Genomic DNA, 18,101 nt, shown 5'->3' on the forward strand with positions numbered 1-18,101 from the left:
TCCTCCTCCACATGCCCTCTGTCACTGCCCCAGTCCAGCCACCCCATCTCTCACCTGACCACAGTGACATCCTCTTGCCTGCCGTCTAGCTCCCGCCAACCCACTTTCCACAGGGCAGCCAGAGATATCTTTGGAAAATGCCAGCCTGACTGCTCCATTTCGGCGCTTTAAACTCCAACAGCCCTTTTTAAAATACACTTTACTTTTGAAAAGCCTGCTGTGATCTGGCCCCTGTCCACCTGTCTGGCCTCATCTCTCAGCACCACCCCAGCCCCCAGTTCTAGCTCTACTCGCTGACCCCTAACATCCTTACACGGGACTTGGCCTTGGCCTGCGATACCCATGCCCCATGAACTCCCACTCAGCCTTCAAGGCCCAGCTCAAATGTCTCTTCCTCTAGGAGGCCTTCCCCACCCCCAGGGCTGAGCAGGTGGCTCCCTCCCCTGCGCCCTCCCAGAGCATTTCCCATGATGCGTCGCAAAGGCTGTTTACGGGTCTGACATGGGCCTGGCGGAGCTCCTTGAGGACAGAGCCCTGCCTTATTTATTTTCAGTCCACAGAGAGAGGCTCAGAGAATGTGAGAAGGTGGAAGGAGGGAGGGAAGAAGGAAGGAAGGAGGGAGGAAGCAGAAGGAAGGAATGAAGGCAGGAAAGAAGAAAGGAAAGGAGGAATGAACAAGACAAGCAAAGATATTGGAGGACAATTCATTCTTCATCCATCCACTCATCCATTCATTCATTCAACAACTATCTGTTGAGCTCCTAGCAGGAACAGCCCTGCTTGGGGCCCCAAGGACACAACTAGCAAGCTCAGGTGACCGGTGACCTCCTCTCAGCATTTCCAGGTGACTTTGGTGTGTGCCTGTATACGTGTGCTATACATATGTGTGCAAAGCCTTCTGTCTGCAAGGGCTTGCTGCCGGGGCACCTGTCTTCCCTGGGGCCTGGTGCTTTTAGCATCTGTCCCTGGATCCTGTTGCAGCCAGAAATAAGGCTGTAAGCCACGACAAGGCAGGGACGATTCTCGTCAGCTGAGGCCAGAGCTGGCTGCAAGGCACACCCTGCTTGTTGACCGCCGACCGCCTGCACCGACACCGACCACTCAAACTCTCAGCTTCCCAACAGAGGTGTTAATCTTGAGGGTCTGACACTCCCTCTTGCCCACTGTGGTTCCATCTGTCAGGTACTCCTAGGGGAACTCGAGGGGCTGTGGGGAGTGGGCAGAGGAGATGAGCCAATTTCCAGAGCAGAGGAAGAGCTGCATAGGGACATCCAGGGAGTGTGGGGCCTAATGGAAGCCTGGATCCTCAGTGGGGAGGGGAGGGATTCTAAGCTCTGGGTTACAATGGGTTCAATGGGGACGGGGTGGCTAGGATTCAAGACTGGGGGCAGGAAATGGCTCTGCTCAGGACTCCAAGATCTTTAGGCAGTAGACAGGGCACCTGTCTGTAAAATGAGGGATCCTTCCCAATGTCTGTGAATTTCTGTAAGAAGAGTATTTGTTAAGAAACAGATCCAGGGGCCATGAGTGCTAAGTTGTCACAGCTGGAGCACTCTCAACCATCTCATGCTCTCACCCTCACCCCAAGTGCATGCCAGCGTGCTCATGTTTGCATGCAATTTTAGGGGGTCTGTGGATGTCCTAAAGCCCACCTATGGATCCCCACGATCTAGCCTAACCTCTTCATGTGACAGAGGGGACACGGAGACACAGAGTTGGAGACCTACTTGCTCCCAGTGACAGAGGGAGTCAGGCATATCGGTCGGACTGCAGGTTATCCAGCTCAGCGCCCATCGACCTGGGTCCCAGGGTGGGTGTGGGGGGTACAGATGGAGACAGATTGTTTTTCTAAAAGAAGGCGTGTAGAAAAACCTAGAAGCAAAGCAGAGGGGCACAGGAGTGCATAGGCAGCCAGGAGGGCAAGGGGGCAAGTTAGGGAATGTGGACTCGGGGCCTGCAGGGCTTCTCTGGGACTTTGGATCTCATTTGATTTGTAATCTCCTCCAAGATTCCCAGACATGCCATGAGATGCTAACGGGAGAATGGGGGAGGAGGGAGAGAAGGGGCGAAGGCAGAAAAGAGCACGATGTAAGTTAGCTGAAGGATGTGGGAGAGGGGATGGGCGCGATGGTTCTCTCAGCTTCCTTGGACCAGCCTGTGCCCTCAAGCCTCAGAGGACATGAGTCTGGGAACATGAGGGGAGGACCAGCCTTGCAGACCAGCCTAATCACCCAAGACCCCTCTACCCTCTGTCTTAAACCTCCAGCTTCTTTCAGCCTCTGACTAGAGCTTATCTAAGTCAGTGGATGACAACAGTCTGAGACCCCCGCCTCCCCTAACCCTAATGTCCCAGAAGCTAGCTCAGTGAGTGAGTGCTACCCTAGCAACATGGAAGCAGATCTGTGTGACCCTGCATCTCCCTCACCCTCCCTGGACCTCAGCTTCCTCTCTCCAAATCAGACAGCCCTTGCCTGAGACTTTAGGGTGGGCCAAAGCTATTCAGGACTGGGGCTGGGTGGACCAGGGACTGGGAGGTCTTGGGAGGAATGGAGGCAGCCTGGCCCATTTTGGAGAGTCTCTCCTCCACAGGATGATCCCCAAGGAGCAGAACGGACAAGTGATGACTGCCATGGGGGACCTCACTGGACCAGGTAAGGGTGACCCAGCCTTTGTGTGTTCCTCAGAGCCCATCCTTTCTTGGTCCCAGAACACAGCCGCTCAGGCTTGCTGGCCTCGGGCCTGGGCAAACAGATTTGAGCTCCAGGCCAGCCCTGAGGGAGTGTCTGTGGAATCCGCCGCCTGGCCTGGGAAGCTTCCCGAAGCACTGGGAGGGGCCTTCCCCTGATGTCTGCACATCCAAGAGCTGAGTTTGAGTGCCCTAGACTGGGCCCTGGCCCCAGCAAAGTTCTTACCTCAACCCCAGATCGAGTCCAAGCTCCCCACACACTTGCCCTTGTTTGTTGTAACTGGGGGTCTCACTGAACCCCCATGGCAAGAGACAAGGGGTCAGGGGCCAGTACGGCAGAGCAGCAAGGACAGGCTTCCCAATCTGACTCAAACCATCTCACTTAAAAGCCGATTCATCCAATGGATAAATCATCTAAAACACATTTTTATCAACTTTATAAGACCTCTTCCGGAACTCTTGGTGTAATTTTGGAGTCTGTTTATTTGGCCTACTTTAGAGCATTTCAAGTATTTTAAAAACAAATTCAACTAAGTCAGGGCTCTCAGACTTTAGTGTGAGCTGTAGCAGCATGGCATCGTTGGTTAAAAAGGCAGGTTCCCAGCATCCACCCGCAGGGATTCTGATCCAGGGGACCTGGGGAGGGGGCCATGTATTAGCCTTTTAGATTATTACCCAGGTAATTCCAATGCAGGCGGGCAGTAAACCAAGCTCTGAAAAACCCACGTCTAAGGGCAGTGCTGCAGCTTTGCCTCCTTCATAGCTCTAAGAAGGCCTTAATGTCATAGGACTTTATCTGTGAGTTGTACTTGAAAGCTGTTGTGTATGTTCTTGCCTCCCTTTGTTGTTGGTGTTGTTTCTCTTCTTTTTCATTTCACGATTTTTTTCATTTCATGATTTTCATTTCCTGTGTGTTGAAATATGCAAGCTTTGGGAGCTACTGATGCTCTAACTAGAAGAATCAGGCAATGCATTTTCTTTTCTCTTGTCTAAGTAATTAATTAGTTACAGACCCCCCAGATATTGACACACGTCATTTACGCCAGACTAGAAATATATGAATTGTTGACTACTGCTCGGGTATTAATTAAGGACAATTTTGAAACTAAAGAAAAGTAGAAAAGAAAAAAATCTCATGATCTCACCACCAAAAGCTAGCCGTTGTAGAAGAACAATAATAAAACACTAACCGTGACTGAGTGCTAACCACGTCTCAGATACTGTGCTAAGAGCATTTGCACTTTATGTTATCTAACCTCACAAAGACTCTGTAAGTTAAATATGATTATCTCCATTTTGCAGACAAGAAAACTGAGGCTCAGAGAAGCTAGGAAGTCACATATTTAGTAGCTGGTAGAGCTGAGATCTGACCCCAGATCTTTTTGTCTCCCAAAACTGCTACTTTACCACATACTTATATAAATAAAACATTTATTTTATGAAATATTCAGACAAAACAGACATGAATGACTTTGAACGTGAAAGTTCCTCACAACGGAACCATCTGGAGATAACCATTGTTAACAGATTTGTGTAAATTCCTCTTCTGTTCATATATAAACATATTTATATAAAAGCATATACATGTGGGCTAAATACCATACACTGTGTTCTTCATTGTAATTTTTTTTCACTTAGCAGCGCACCACAGACTTCTTTCCACCCTAGTACGACTTATCTCACCATCTTCCCTCCCCTGGCTCCCCCAGAATATAATATGTTATATACATTTATACACACACCCCCTCCCAAGGGTGGTCACGATGAAGGCTCACCCCAGGTTGGGACCCTGAGGAGTAGAGCCTGAGGATTCCTGGACAGGTGACTTATTGAGGTCTCGCTCCCAGGAGAAGGGAAGTGACAGAAGCAGGATTGGGCAGAGGTAATTGCTCAGTAAGGATGTGAGCCCCAGAGCATGAACTGATTGCCCCACAGAATTCATCCCATCTTCCACAAGGGGGCCGTGGCAGCCTCTACTCACCGGGGCAGTTCTCTGCAGAAGGTGGCCGTTGTGAGCTGTTAGTCACTGATAAAGAGTGTCTGGGCAGCATCCACCACAAGGCTGAGCCCCGGTTTTCACAAGTTGAAACCTCACTGCAGTAAACATCCTTGTACGTCCATCTTCAGACATGTTTATTCAACTTTTCTCCCCAAGAGTGAATGCCTAGAAATTGAATTGCTTAGTCAAATAGCTTTTTATTGATAGTTTTAAAAAATATGTGTGTGTATATATATATATATATATATATACTGAGCTCAGTTCATCTGACTAGTATTTGAGAATATGTTGCCAGCGGACTTCTATTATGTATTTAGGTATAAATAGTCTTTCACATTTTTAAGTATGCAGTACATTTTCTTGTGAAAAGACAAAAACAGTGCAAACAATTTGCAGCCCTCCTCCTTCTTATGTCCCATGAGCGGGCACTGCTAATATCTGGCATGTCTCCCTGCAGATCTTTCAATGTATGCATAAACATATACCCATCTTTTAAAATACATGGGTGGGATCTTAGAATGCAGATTCTTCTGAAGTTTACTTTTCCCCCCTCTTAATCTACAGTGGGTTTCTTTCTCTTCCTCTTGTAGAAGGTGCTCTCTCTGTATTTGCTGAAAGAAAACACGAGCCTCCTTTTTTTTTTTTTTTTTTTTTTAAGGCTGTTTAGGATTCCATTGAAAGGAATGGAGTCACAGCACCTGAACGGCCCTCAGTGCTGCTGGTAACCACATCCATCTCCCTGACCCATTCACTCGCCCCTACTGTTCTCTGAGACAGTTTGAGCAACCTTTCTTCTCAAACCTCCAGTACCTCCCCCACCTTCAGTCTCAGCTAATGACCTTGCTTCTTATTTCACTGAGGAAAGTAAAGTGTCTAAAAGAGAACTTCTGCAGCTCCCTCCGCCACATCTGTCCACGTGTTTGCATCTATGTCCCTGTTCTCAGTTTTCCTTCCTGATGTGATCGGTGCACTCTCCCAGCACCTGTCAGAAGCTAACCCCTCCAGTTGGGCAGCGGACCCCCTCTCTCCTCTCTCTCTTGCTCAAGGACATCCCTTCAGTAATCCTCCCCTCTCTCTGTTGCACTGTCAGATTTTCTCATCCGCTAACACACATGCTATTGTTTCTCCCTCTTTAAAAATAAACAAACCCCTCTTGCTCCCACAACTGCCTCCAGCCACGCTCCTTCAGAGCACAGCTCCTCAAAACAGCTCTTTACCTTCTTCCTCTCCTTTTCTCCTTTTAACATTAAGCAACTTCCACACACACACAGAAGTAGAGATTTCAAATCCCCACGGCCCCCCTTTTTTCCCTGGAGTCCAGAGCAAATCCCAAAGAGCATGTCATTTCATGTCTCAAATATTTCACAATGCATCAAAAAGTAACAAAAAGGACACTCCCTTACAGGCCACAAAGATATTAGCACAATGAACAAAGTTAGCAATATTGATTTAATACTATCTGATAACCAGTCCCTTAGTCAACTGTCTCCGATTTTCTAGTTTGTTAATGAGGATCCACGAACAATAAGAGCCACTTTTTTATTGACGTAACAATGGCTGATAACATAATAGTTTCATATATAAAACATATGTTTCTATTGCCCCATTCACCACAGCGTGCTTGCCACCAAAAGGCTGGTTTCTGCCCATCACCACACAGTTGATCCCTTTACCCACTTACCCGTCCCCTGCACCCCTACTCCCTTCTAGTAACCACTCCTCTGTTCTCTGCAAATACGTTTGTTTTTGTTTGCTTTGTTCATTTATTTTTTGATTATTTGTTTGTTTGTTTTTATATTCCACATGTGAGCAAAATCATATGGTACTTGTCTTTCTCTGTCTGACTTCACTTAGTTTAATACCCTCAAGAGCCATTGTTTTTCTTTGTCTCTTAAATCTCGCCTTAATTCTAAAATACTTACCCCCACCCATTTTTCCATTTCATTTACTCTTTTGAAGAAACCAAGACAGCTGCCCTACAGAATGTCCCGCATCCTAGATTTGGCTCATTGCTTCCTCGTGCTGTGGTTAAGCTGTTCCTCTGTCCCTTTTCTCTTGAACCCTTTCCAATAAGGCTTTCACAGCCAAATACCTCACAGGAACTGCTTTTGTGGAGATAACCAATAATAACACCATGTTACTAAATATAATGGCCAATTCTCAGCTCTCATCTTACTTGATGTATCAGCAACCTTTGACTCCGCTGATGAGTCCAACTCCCCTGAAGTGCTTTCATCGCTTGGTTCTAGGACACCACACTCCTGAGATTTCCTCCTACCTGGCTGGGTGCTTCTTCCCAGGCTCCAGGGCTGATACCTCGTTTCCTTGGTCTACACGTTGGAGGCCCCAGGGCTCAATCGTTCAATCTCTTTATCCATCCTCATTTCCTTGGTGATCTCACCCAGCCTCCAGGCTCAAAATACCATTTATAGAGCTGGAATATGAACCTATGTGTATGTGATCGTAGAGATGACAACTCTGGCCGTGCTGCCCGGAGGTGCTCCCTCCTACCAACACCCACACCATTTGTCATTCCTTTCTTCCAAAAGGCTTCCCGTTTTGAGCCAACAGAAAAGGATGCATTTTGCTGGTGGGGAAAGCACAAAGGATGGGCCCCCAAGCTACCGAGGACAGTCATCATTCCTGGAAACCCTCTACATGGCTATAATGACTGGTCCTAACTACAAGAAAAGTAATAAATGTAACCGTCTTCATTAAAAAACAACAGCAAATGCCATTTGTCCTCTTGAGATGCCTCAATGTCTATGTCCAGGTCAGTCTTCTCCCGTGAACACTAGACTCACAGCTCCCTCTTTGGCACCTCCACTTGGATGCCTGTAAGGCTCTTCAAACCTTATGCCCAGTTTTGGAGACAATTAGGGGAGTTTGAATGTAGACTAGGCATTATATAAAACAAATGCATTCACTTGGAAAGGTAGACATCTTTAGATGATAAAAGCAAGTGACAAAGTATCTATGCTATGATTCCATTTTGGTTAAAAACTCACATATGAATATATAGTCACTGGAAAAGATATGAAAGGCTAAATAAACACTGAGGTGTTCACAGGTGTTCTACTGGGTGGTAGAAAATGGCATTTTCTTTTTCTCATACGTCTATATTTTCTAACTTTCTTCAATATGACGTTTTTATAATAATAAAAGGCTATTTCAAAATGAAAAGAAAAAGTGTCTAGGACTTCATGCCTGGTTTTTCCCCACTCCTACTCCTCCAGCCTTCCCATGTCAGGGAGCAGCTGCTCCATCCTCCTCGTGGCTCGGGCCAGAAGCCCTGCTGTCACCCTCCATTCCCATGGCCTGCCTTTAAAAGATATCTACAACCTGAACATATCTCACTAGTTTCACCCCTGCGGGCAAAGAGCTGCACGGGAAGTGCCTGGAATCAATACAACTGGCCAAAGAATATCTGAAATGATGCTCAATTTCACTGAGCATCAAATACGTGCAAATTAAACTTGGGGATGTCATTTCTGCCCATTGAGTAGACAAAGATTCCACCCCATGTCGGCAAGTATGGGGAGAAATCGGCATTCTCATACAGAACGGGTGGAGCTGTGAGGAGGTCCTCTTAAGAGGCAGCAGCCCGAGCTCGCTGAGGGTTTGGTAGTTAAGAGCTCACTCTGGCCTCTCCTGGCAGTCCCGGTGCTGGACCTGGGCAAGAAGCTGAGCGTGCCCCAGGACCTGATGATGGAGGAGCTATCACTGCGTAACAACCGAGGATCCCTCCTCTTCCAGAAGAGACAGCGCCGTGTGCAGAAATTCACCTTTGAGTTTACAGCCAGCCAGCGGGCGGTGAGTAAGCCCACATTGTGCTCACAGGCAACTGAGGCCCAGAGAGGGCCCCTCGTTAGCCTAGAGCTAAACAGCCAGGTGAGGACCTCTGGCCCCTCTGGGGGTCCCTCAAATCCCAGCCGGGGCAAGCTGTGATGTTGCCATCAGACTGACCCCTACCTTTCTGTGTGATCCTAGAAAAGGGTTAGCTCTTTAGGCATCTCTCCCCAGATACAAAATATAAAGTGGACTGGGCCGGATGAGCCTTGGAGTGAAGGGACTCTGGCTTCTACAAAAAGTGCAGAACAGTCAGGTGCTCAGGACTGAATCTGCAGCAAGCAGGATTTAGATTGGACCTAAGCTTGATCTAAGAGAGAAAATGCAGGACCCTTCTCTTCTTCCCACTGGAAGAATCAAAGGCCATGAGACAGTCTGCTGGTAGAGAAAGGAGGCAAGAGTGGTTTGCTCCCAGGCTTCAAAAAGGCGGCAGGCAGTCTGAGGCACTTCTAATGAACTCAAGGGCCTTTCATCCTACTTCACTCAATTTCTGGTGAGACGGGAGGGGATGAGAGGGAGCGATGTGGCAGAATAATAAAGATGACCAAACACCTACTTTTGCTACGTGCCTTAGGACAGTGCTAGCTAAGCATTTTACATGTATCATCTCATTTAATGATCATAGAGTGATACCATTATCATCATCTCTATTTTACAGAGAAGGAAACTGAGGTTCAGAGAAATTAAGCATATACCCAGGGTCAATATTATAATAGCAGCTAACACATATAAGAGCACGTCTCTGTTCCAGGCACTGGGTTTAGTGCTTTACACTATGAATTCATCCCCCCAGCATCCCTGGGAAGTGCGCTCTAGGATTATGCCCCCACCACTGCCCACTTTTTAGTGGAGGGAGAACTCTGGACCCTTGTCCTGCTGAGCCTCCCTGTGGTTTATTTCTCCCCCTACAGACAGTGGCTGGAAGCACCAAGGGAAAAGTGACCGGAACAGCAGAGCCTGGGATGGTGAGCATAGAGGGAGACCCCACAGGTGGGGAAGCCATGGGGAAGGGGCGAGACAGCTCAGCTTCCTCAGCCCACTGCCTCTGAGCTCCTGCCCCTGTGCCCAGGTTGCCAACAGCCCTGAGGGGCAGAACTACCGCTCTGAGCTCCACATCTTCCCGTCCTCACCAGGGGGCACTGAGGATGCCCAGTCTGCAGCCTTTCGGGTGGAGAGCGCCCACAGCCCCAGCGCCCTGGCGCCAGGTGAGTGGCCTCCCCCCATCCCAGGACCAGGACTGTGGGACTGGAGTGAGGATGTGCTCCGTGGCAGGGCAGGAAGGATACCCAGTGAGCGTCTAGCTCACCTCTTTCCCAACACACACTCACACACGCACCACTCCGCATACCCAACAGAAGCCCAGAGAGGTGCAGCAATGCAGCCAAGGTCACACAGCAAGCCAGAATCCAAACCAAACTACAGTCTGCACCCCAACTCATGATTCCCCTGCCCTAGTCCTTGTCTCCAGGGAACAACTTTGGCATCACATTCCAGCCCCTCCCCCTACTCCCCTTTTCTATCTCTTGACTTCAGACCCCTAGACAGTGTCTGTGGGGTGGGGAGTGGCGCCGAGCGAGTAAGGAACCCAGGCTCCCTGCTCCACCCCTAGGCTATGCTGAGCCACTGAAGGGCGTCCCACCTGAGAAGTTCAACCACACAGCTATCCCCAAGGGCTACCGCTGCCCGTGGCAGGAGTTCATCAGCTACCGGGACTACCAGCGCGAGGGCTGCAGTCACACCCCCAACCTGATGCAGTATCGAAATTTCAACAAGTAAGGGGCGGCAGGCTTGGGGAGGGTCCTGGAGGGAGGATGGGCCAGGAGCCGGCCACAAGCACTGCAGGTGGTTTCTACTTGCCAGGCTCTGTCCTAATGTCCTATATGTTTATTGAGCTCTTGCTGAAACTCAGTAGAACTCTCCCCTTAGCACATAGTTGGTGCTCAATAAGTGTAAAGGAATGAATGGGTGAATGTGGCACCCATCTTGTTGGATCCTCCCCCTACAACAGGGTGGGGCAGGTGCTACAATTTTTCCTATTCTGTCATGAAGAGTATTATCCACAATCTGCCCCCAAATCACAAAGCAAGGAAGCAGCGACAAGGCGGGGATGCAAGTCTAAGTTTGTTCAACGCCAGAGCCCAGTTTCTTGTTTTGCATCACTGCTGTGTGCCACCTCCTTGATGTGCGCATCCTTCGAGGTGCGGGTCCTGCCCTGGATGAGGGCCGCAGGTCTATCAGTCCTAGGCCAGCTCAGCCTTTTCCCCACTTTGATCAATGGTCTGGAAGAGGCCTGGAAAGTGGCCTTGAGGCTGTACCACTGTGGGGAGTGAAACACTGAACACCAGAAGTGAGAGCCACAGAGCAGTGGCTCATAGTGTTTAGAATGTGGGGCCTCGACAAGAGCTTAATACCATCTCTGCAGCTGGCTGTGTGATTGTTGGCAAGTGACCGAACCTTGCTGGGCCTCCATTTCCCCACCTGTAAAATGAGACTATTATAGTAGCTAGTTCATAAGATGGTTGTGAGGCTGGCATGAGACACCAAAGGCAAAGTTTCTAGCAAGTGATAAGTTCTCAATAAATGGTAGCCATCACTATTCTTATTCTTATTCTTATTCTTATTCTTATTATTCTTATTATTATTATTATTATATTTACAGGTTGAAATGATGGCTGGAAAAGCCAAGAGGGGAGAACCTGAAAGGGATGACTTTAGCATTCTGCTCTGGGGGCCTGAATTATAGCAGTCAAGGCAGGAGCTTGGCACTGGAGGAAGGGCCTGGGCTGAGGGATGCGTTTCAACTGCAATTGGCTTCCTCTGTCTGATGCTATTTCTGAAAAATGCTCCTCTGGCTTGGGCTGCATTAAGTGAGAACGAGGAGGGTCTGCAGAGAGGAGGCCACAGTCCAGCTCTTCTGGCCCCTGCTCAGACCACACGTGGAGGCTGTCTGCCTGACAAAGGCAGACAGATGGGCTCCAGAGTCTGGCTAGGCCTGGAGAGCAGGCCCTCTGAGGGAGGGCTGAAGGAACTGGCGGTGCTGAGCCTTGAGAAGAGACTGCTCGGGAGGGCTGGGACTGCCCTCAAACAGCTGATAGCCAGGGAGGACCCTGACGGGGAAGAACTGGGCCCAACAGGCACTGTGCAACCATGAGCCACTGGCAGACATTGCGGGGTTTCCTGCCAGGCAGGACTGTGCTGTCGCTCCTTCTGGGGCCCTTGGCCATGTCTGTCCAGCTATTTAAAACCCTCAGCAGACATTTAGTACTGGTAGCCAGCTTCCAGGCTGGCCAGTGCAGCTCACAGCTCCTCCATCTCACACCTCAGCTATGACAGGCCGAGGCACGTTCCCACCAACAGCAGGAGGGTCTTAGGGAGCCCCGAGCCCAGGACCCTCCTGGGACAGAAAAGGCAACTGAGGCAAAGAAAGGAGAAACAGCAGTGTTGGTGGCCAAGCCCTGTTCAGGATCCAGGGCTCTGGGCTCCCTGTCAAGGGCCCAACTGTGAAGCCTGCTCGACTTGGAAACTGCCCAGCCTGTTCCTGCGGGGCCTGGCTGTCGCCACCACAGCTGGGGTGGTCCAGGCAGAAACATTGTCCTGGCTGGAACCCAGGCTCTGGCCCAAGGTTTGCCTTTCTACCCTGGGGCAGGCATTCCCCTCTTTCCATTGGTCCCAGGCTACAGGGAAAACGCTACATGAGCAATGCTTCTTATTTTCTTAAAATTAAAAACTAAGTAAAAAATCATGTACTTACATTCTCTTAAAAAAAATAAAACCTAGGCAACTGCAAATAAAGATAGGTTCCCTTTGTTCCCCATCCTCCAATCCCAGCTCCCTTCCTAAAGGTAACACTGTTGTTAGGTTAGTGTGTATGTTTCCAGAACATTCTCTACAAGGGAACATTTTCTGTGTGGCATTGTTTAGTGTGTGTGTGTTTTAACGCTTTGTATTTGCTTGATTTTTTTCACTCAACATTATGTTTTTGAAATCTCTTTTTAATATATAGAGCTCTTTCCCTTCCTTTTAAGCTGCTGTATAGTACTCCACCATGTGAAGCTATGACATATCTCTTATCCATTCCTCTGCCAATGGACATATGGCTTGTTTCTGGTTTGTCACTAGCCACTGCTCATATCTGCTTCCTTACATAAGAGCATGTACCTCCCTAAGCCACAGGCTTGCAGGTGGAGTTGCTGGTTGATAGAATTTGCACATTTGCAGGTTTAAAAGATCCTGCCAAATTGTCCTCCAAGGTAGCAGCCCTAATTTACCCTCCAACCAGCAGTATATGAACGACACTTTGCCCTACCACCTCACTAACTTTTGCCCCATTACCAAATTATTTCTTCTTGCCAGTCTCATGGGTAAGAAATGGCATGTCTTTGTTGTAATCTATATTGCTTGATTCTCAGAGTCCTTTCTCATCGTCCCTTCTCTCTCCAGTTTGTGATATATTGTTCTAAGGGGAAGTGACAAGCGGAAGGAAAAACCTTATTCCAATTCCACTCCCATCTGGACCTACCTGACTTAGGGCGAGTCTAGAGTGTTGCCTAAAACAAGCCAATTCTAACTCTGAAAACGTCACTCCTATTTTTAAGCAACAAGCCACCCTGAGTAGGGGCAGACTTGGGAATATGCAGAGCTGCAGAAACCTGTTAAAGATAGCACAAAATTTGCTGAATAGCAGGGGAAACTGAGGCCAGAGAGAAGCAGGGAGGGGGCTGTACATGATGGCCCACATGCCAGTGTTCTGCCCTCCCTGTCTCACACAGCCCCCCTCTCCTGCTGCTTTTCTCTCCCCAGGACCCCCGTGCCCTTTGGAGGACTCCTGGTGGGGGAAGCCACTCCGAGGGCAGGTACCCCCTTCGTCCCAGAGCTCACCAGTGGCTTGGAACTCCTCCGCCTCAGACCCAGCTTCAACAGAGTGGCCCAGGGCTGGGTCCGCAGCCTCCCAGAGTCCGAGGAGCTGTAGCCCCAGCTTGAATCTTCAATCCCCCATCCCAGAGTTTGAGTAACATCTGGAGCCAAGACTTGTGGACAGGACTTCACAGTTTACAAAGGGCCATCACACACAAAACCTTCTTGCACATCGCCTCGACGGTCCCAAAGTTCGGTAGTCCCCAAATGTGGTATGCTTCACAATTACCTGAGAGTGTTGTTTCTAATACAGATTTCTGGCCTGTTCCAGACTTGCAGCATCAGACTCTCCTGGGCTGGGAAGTCTCTACTTAGTAACTAGTACTCCCAGGTGATTCGAGTAAAACTTGCCCCCGGTTCGTATCTTTAGGAATCCAGACCACCAATGACTTCACGTCCATGCGTCCACTGCTCCCTGCTCCTGTGCTCCATCTCACACTCCCCCAATAACAGGAGGCTCATTAGCCGCCCACTGACCTGTGAATCACTCTGAGAATTAGAAAGTTTTTCCTTTTACTGAGACACAAGTGGTCTTTATCTAGTCATGCCGTTAACATTTACTAAGCACTTACTGTGTGCTAGACACTGTGCCAGCCCAGGGAGAGTGTGTTGGGGCCTGGGGAGGAAAAGACAGATTTGTAAAGGAGTAAATCATCTAAGATTTCCCTAAAGTGTGCTAACTGATGACTGAGGAACAGAGCTCCATGAAGCAGAGGAGGGAGTGTCTAACCCTGGTGGCGGGGGCGGGGGCGGGGGCGGGGTGGGGGGGAGCAGGTTCTGAGAAGCTTCCCAGAGCATCTGAGTGGACCTCAGAGGAAGAGAGACAGTCCCTCAAGGCAAGAGGGTGCGAGGGGGAGGGCATTCCTGGCAAGTGGACCGCTTGTGCAAAGGTGTGGAACTGACATGGGTACAGGTGTTCTGGAGAAGTGGGGGCGATGTCAGAGGAGTCGGGGACTCCTTAGAGGGCAAGAGTCGGGTGCGCTGCACTAGGGAAATGGGGAGGTTCCTAGGCTGGGGAGTGAGGGGTCTCGCTGGTTGCTGTGTGGGGCACGGATTGGAGAGGCGTAAGGAGGGAAGCCAGGAATCCTTCAGGGAACAAGGCCTGAACTGGAGAGGCGGCTGTGGGGTTGGAAAGAAGGGGTACCCCAACACCTTACAGGACAAGTGCAGAGTGGGGTGCTGACAAGGACAAATCCTCTCCACCCCCTTCCACTCACCATTCAGAGCAGGCCCCAGGGCAGATCTCATCCTAGTCGTCACCAGGAGTAGCTCCGCGTCTGCCTGGCTCACTGGGGAGAGAAAGCAATGCGCTTCAGGTGGTGATGATGATGCTGGTGGCTGCTTTCTTTCTATTGGGCGCCTCAGTGCGTGGGCTGGCGGTAGGTCCTCTGCATATCCTATTTCTAATTCGCAGTACAACCTGGAGACAAAGTTACCTTCCTGTTTTACAGGCGTGGATACCCAGGCTCAAGAGGGGCAAGTGACTTGTCCCGGGACAGAGCCAAACTGGGAATCTATCTGATTCCAGTAGATGTTTCTCATCACCCTGCTGGGCGGCCAAGCCACTGCCCATTCACTCTGGAATCACCTAACCATGGTGCCTTACTCTAGAGTTTAGAGGTGAAGAGTGCAGGCTGAGGGGTCAGACTGGATGCGGAGGGTTCTGAGGGCTGCTGCTGGCTGTGTGAACTCAAGCAAGTCACTTCTCACCTGTGGGCCTCTGTTTCTCCACCTGTAACATGAGCACAAGAATAGAAGCCCCTGCATAGAGTTTCGTGAGCATAGTGATGGATGCGTAATAAGCAATCATTATCAGATTTCATGCAGCTGCTGCCCGGGGCTGGGTAAGAGGTTCTTGCAGTGAATGCAGCTTGAGAAGAAGGCTCATGCAAATGTCACTGCGGGTGAGTAAAGCCGAAACCTGAAGGAAAGCTTCTGATCACGGTAGGGCTCCACTTGGACATGACTTACCTCCTTCGCCAGCTGCCTCCCTCTGCCTCCTCTGGGGAAGATGAGAAGGTCAGGAATCCAGCTGCCAGGGTGCATGGGATAGTGGCTGCATTTTCCTTTTGCTCTAGAGTTTCGCTGTGCCCCACACAGACTCAAGGGGCCAGCAGCCTGACTCTTATATTTGCTTGCAACTGATGTGCTGTCTTAATTTGAGGGCTGCCACTTAAAGTTATGTTTCCATATGCCGAAAGTCAAACATTCAAGTGTCTGGAACCCAGAAGAGAGGATCTGGATTGCCTTGGGTTGGCTCTGCTGTGCTCTGGAGGGTAATGGCAGCCACCAGGTACAGCAGAGGAGAGCCTGATGGGGAGTCTGCTGCACCCCAAAGCTAATTCTCATTCCTTTCTTCTTCGGATGTGACTTTCGCCAATGTTGTTTTTTTTTTTTTTTAAATGCTTATTGTAAAAATAAATAAATGAAGATGTAAAATGTGAAGGTATCTGCCCACAAAGCTCCTCCCCTGCACGTACATAGACCTTCCACCCTCCGGCATTCTGCCCATTCCCACATGCCAGAGGCAACTGCTGGGAATGTTTTGGTCCCTCTAGAATTTTAGACTTATCTGAATAAATACATACACATGTATAGATGCGTAAGTACAAAGATATGCCTTTCTTTTAATGCTACGATATTTGTTTTTCTGTATTTTGCTTCTTTATTCAACAAGTAGAATTTGGATCCTGAAAAAGGAGGTCATTAACTTTTCATTTGGGAGTCTAGCAAGCCCTTCATGTAAACACTATACTTCTGCTGTTTTTGTTCTTTATATAAATGAAATCATACAGTAATATGGAAATGAAAAGGGCTGAGAATAGCCCAGACACTGGGAAACCTGACATGAGACATGAAAGGACTACAGTTACATGCAACAATACAGATGCATCTCAGAAACAAAATGGTGATCAAAGGAAGACAGATATACAAATATGTGTTTATTGATGCAACGAGGTGTTTCATACAGAAGTCAGTATAGTGGTAACTTAGGAGGAAAGAAAGGTTTGTGATTGTGAAGGGACAGAATAAAATGCTTCTGAGGAAAGCTGGACAATCTGTTTCTAGATCTGAGTGACTGTTACATACATATTCACTTTAAAATATTTAGTTTAGTTGTACATCTGTGTTTATGCACTTTTATGTACCTGTTACATTTTACCAAAATAATATCTCCTTTAAAAAAGTTAATGGACAGATTAGTAGAGTGGATCAGATGTACTGAAGAAAGAATTAGTGAACTAAAAGTGCCCACATGCATCACAGAGAGGTAAAGGGAAGGAAAATAGGGAGAGAAATGAAAAGACATGACAAATAAAAGGAAAGTAAGTGTCCAACAGTACTAACAGGAGTTCCAGAAGGAGTTTAAAATGACTTGGGATTTTCCAGATTTGATAAAAGACATAAATTCACACAATCCTCACCCTGTCATGAGAAGGACAAATTAAAGCCACACTGAAGAATCACTGTAGTGAAATGGCAGAACTCCACAGTCACAGAGGTATTTCAAAGGCACCCAGAAAAAAAGGTTAGATTACCTACAAAAGAACAACACTTAGAATGACAGTAATAATGGAAAAATACCTTCAGGAAGTGAGGGCAAAATAAATTAATTTTCAGACAAATAAATATGACGAGAGCTTTCACTAACCCCTGAAAGAACTACAAAAGAACATGCTTTGCGAAAGATCAACAAAGAAAGTACAAAATCTAAGAAGAAATGGTGACCAGAGAAATCAACTCAAAAGACATCAGGAAGGGTGAAAAAGAAGCCAAAAAGAGGCACATAAAATAAAGGGGTATAAATACATTTAAATATATCAGGTATCACAATCAATGCAAATGCATGAGACTCACCAGTTTAAAGACAGAAACTCACACATTGGATAAAAAGTAACTCCAGCTCTGTGCTGTTCACAAAGCAGCACGCCTAAAAATATGACACAAAAGTGAAATAAAGAAATGGAAAAGGATAAACCAGTTAAATCCTATCCCAAAGAAATGTGTGCTAGCCATATTAACATCAAAGGAGACTTTCTGGCAAAAAAAAATTCTGTGATAAATATCCTTATATCATAATAAACTCATTATCACAGGGGAAGATTTAACACAATTCTTTCAATTGTTGATTGGTTATCAGACAAATAATGAATAAGGATATAGAAAATTTAAACAATCAAGTGAAAATGGAGAATTCTGCACCACCAAATTAGACAATATTCATCTTCAACTACCTGTGAAACACTTTTAAAAATGAACACACAAAATTAAAGACCTTTGTGCATCCCCCAAGGTTCATAGCAGCACTATTTACAATAGCCAAGACATGGAAACAGCCTAAGTGTCCATCAACAGATGACTGGATAAAGAAGATGTGGTATATTTATACAATGGAATACTATTCAGCCATGAAAACCGACAACATAATGCCATTTGCAGCAACATGGATGCTCCTGGAGAATGTCATTCTAAGTGAAGTAAGCCAGAAAGAGAAAGAAAAATACCATATGAGATCGCTCATATGTGGAATGTAAAAAAAAACAGAACAGAAACAGACTCATACACATAGAATACAAACTTGTGGTTGCCTAGGGGGTGGGGAGTGGGAAGGGACAGACTGGGATTTCAAAATGTCGAATAAATAAACAAGAT

The 18,101-nt window shown here is 47.8% G+C and overlaps 1 protein-coding gene across 4 annotated transcripts; it reads left to right on the forward strand.

Moving 5' to 3' along the window:
• The first annotated feature begins 523 nt into the window (after positions 1 to 523).
• MYOZ3 (myozenin 3) lies at positions 524 to 16,049 on the forward strand. 4 transcript variants are annotated; one of them, XM_045521767.2, is made up of 8 exons: positions 535 to 844; positions 2,590 to 2,651; positions 7,235 to 7,458; positions 8,344 to 8,498; positions 9,446 to 9,499; positions 9,604 to 9,739; positions 10,144 to 10,306; positions 13,335 to 16,049. In XM_045521767.2, exons 3-8 carry the CDS (start codon positions 7,437 to 7,439, stop codon positions 13,501 to 13,503), a joined length of 699 nt encoding a protein of 232 aa, XP_045377723.1. In that variant the 5' UTR covers positions 535 to 844; positions 2,590 to 2,651; positions 7,235 to 7,436; the 3' UTR covers positions 13,504 to 16,049. The 4 variants fall into 4 exon arrangements, with proteins under 4 accessions (XP_045377724.1, XP_045377723.1, XP_010960107.1 ...); XM_010961805.3 differs by lacking the exon at positions 7,235 to 7,458 and having other exon boundaries at positions 540 to 844; XM_010961806.3 differs by lacking the exons at positions 535 to 844; positions 7,235 to 7,458 and adding an exon at positions 851 to 1,182.
• Positions 16,050 to 18,101: the final 2,052 nt, after the last annotated feature.

This window comes from Camelus bactrianus, chromosome 3, assembly GCF_048773025.1.
Source record: "Camelus bactrianus isolate YW-2024 breed Bactrian camel chromosome 3, ASM4877302v1, whole genome shotgun sequence".
Classification (NCBI taxonomy): domain Eukaryota; kingdom Metazoa; phylum Chordata; class Mammalia; order Artiodactyla; family Camelidae; genus Camelus; species Camelus bactrianus.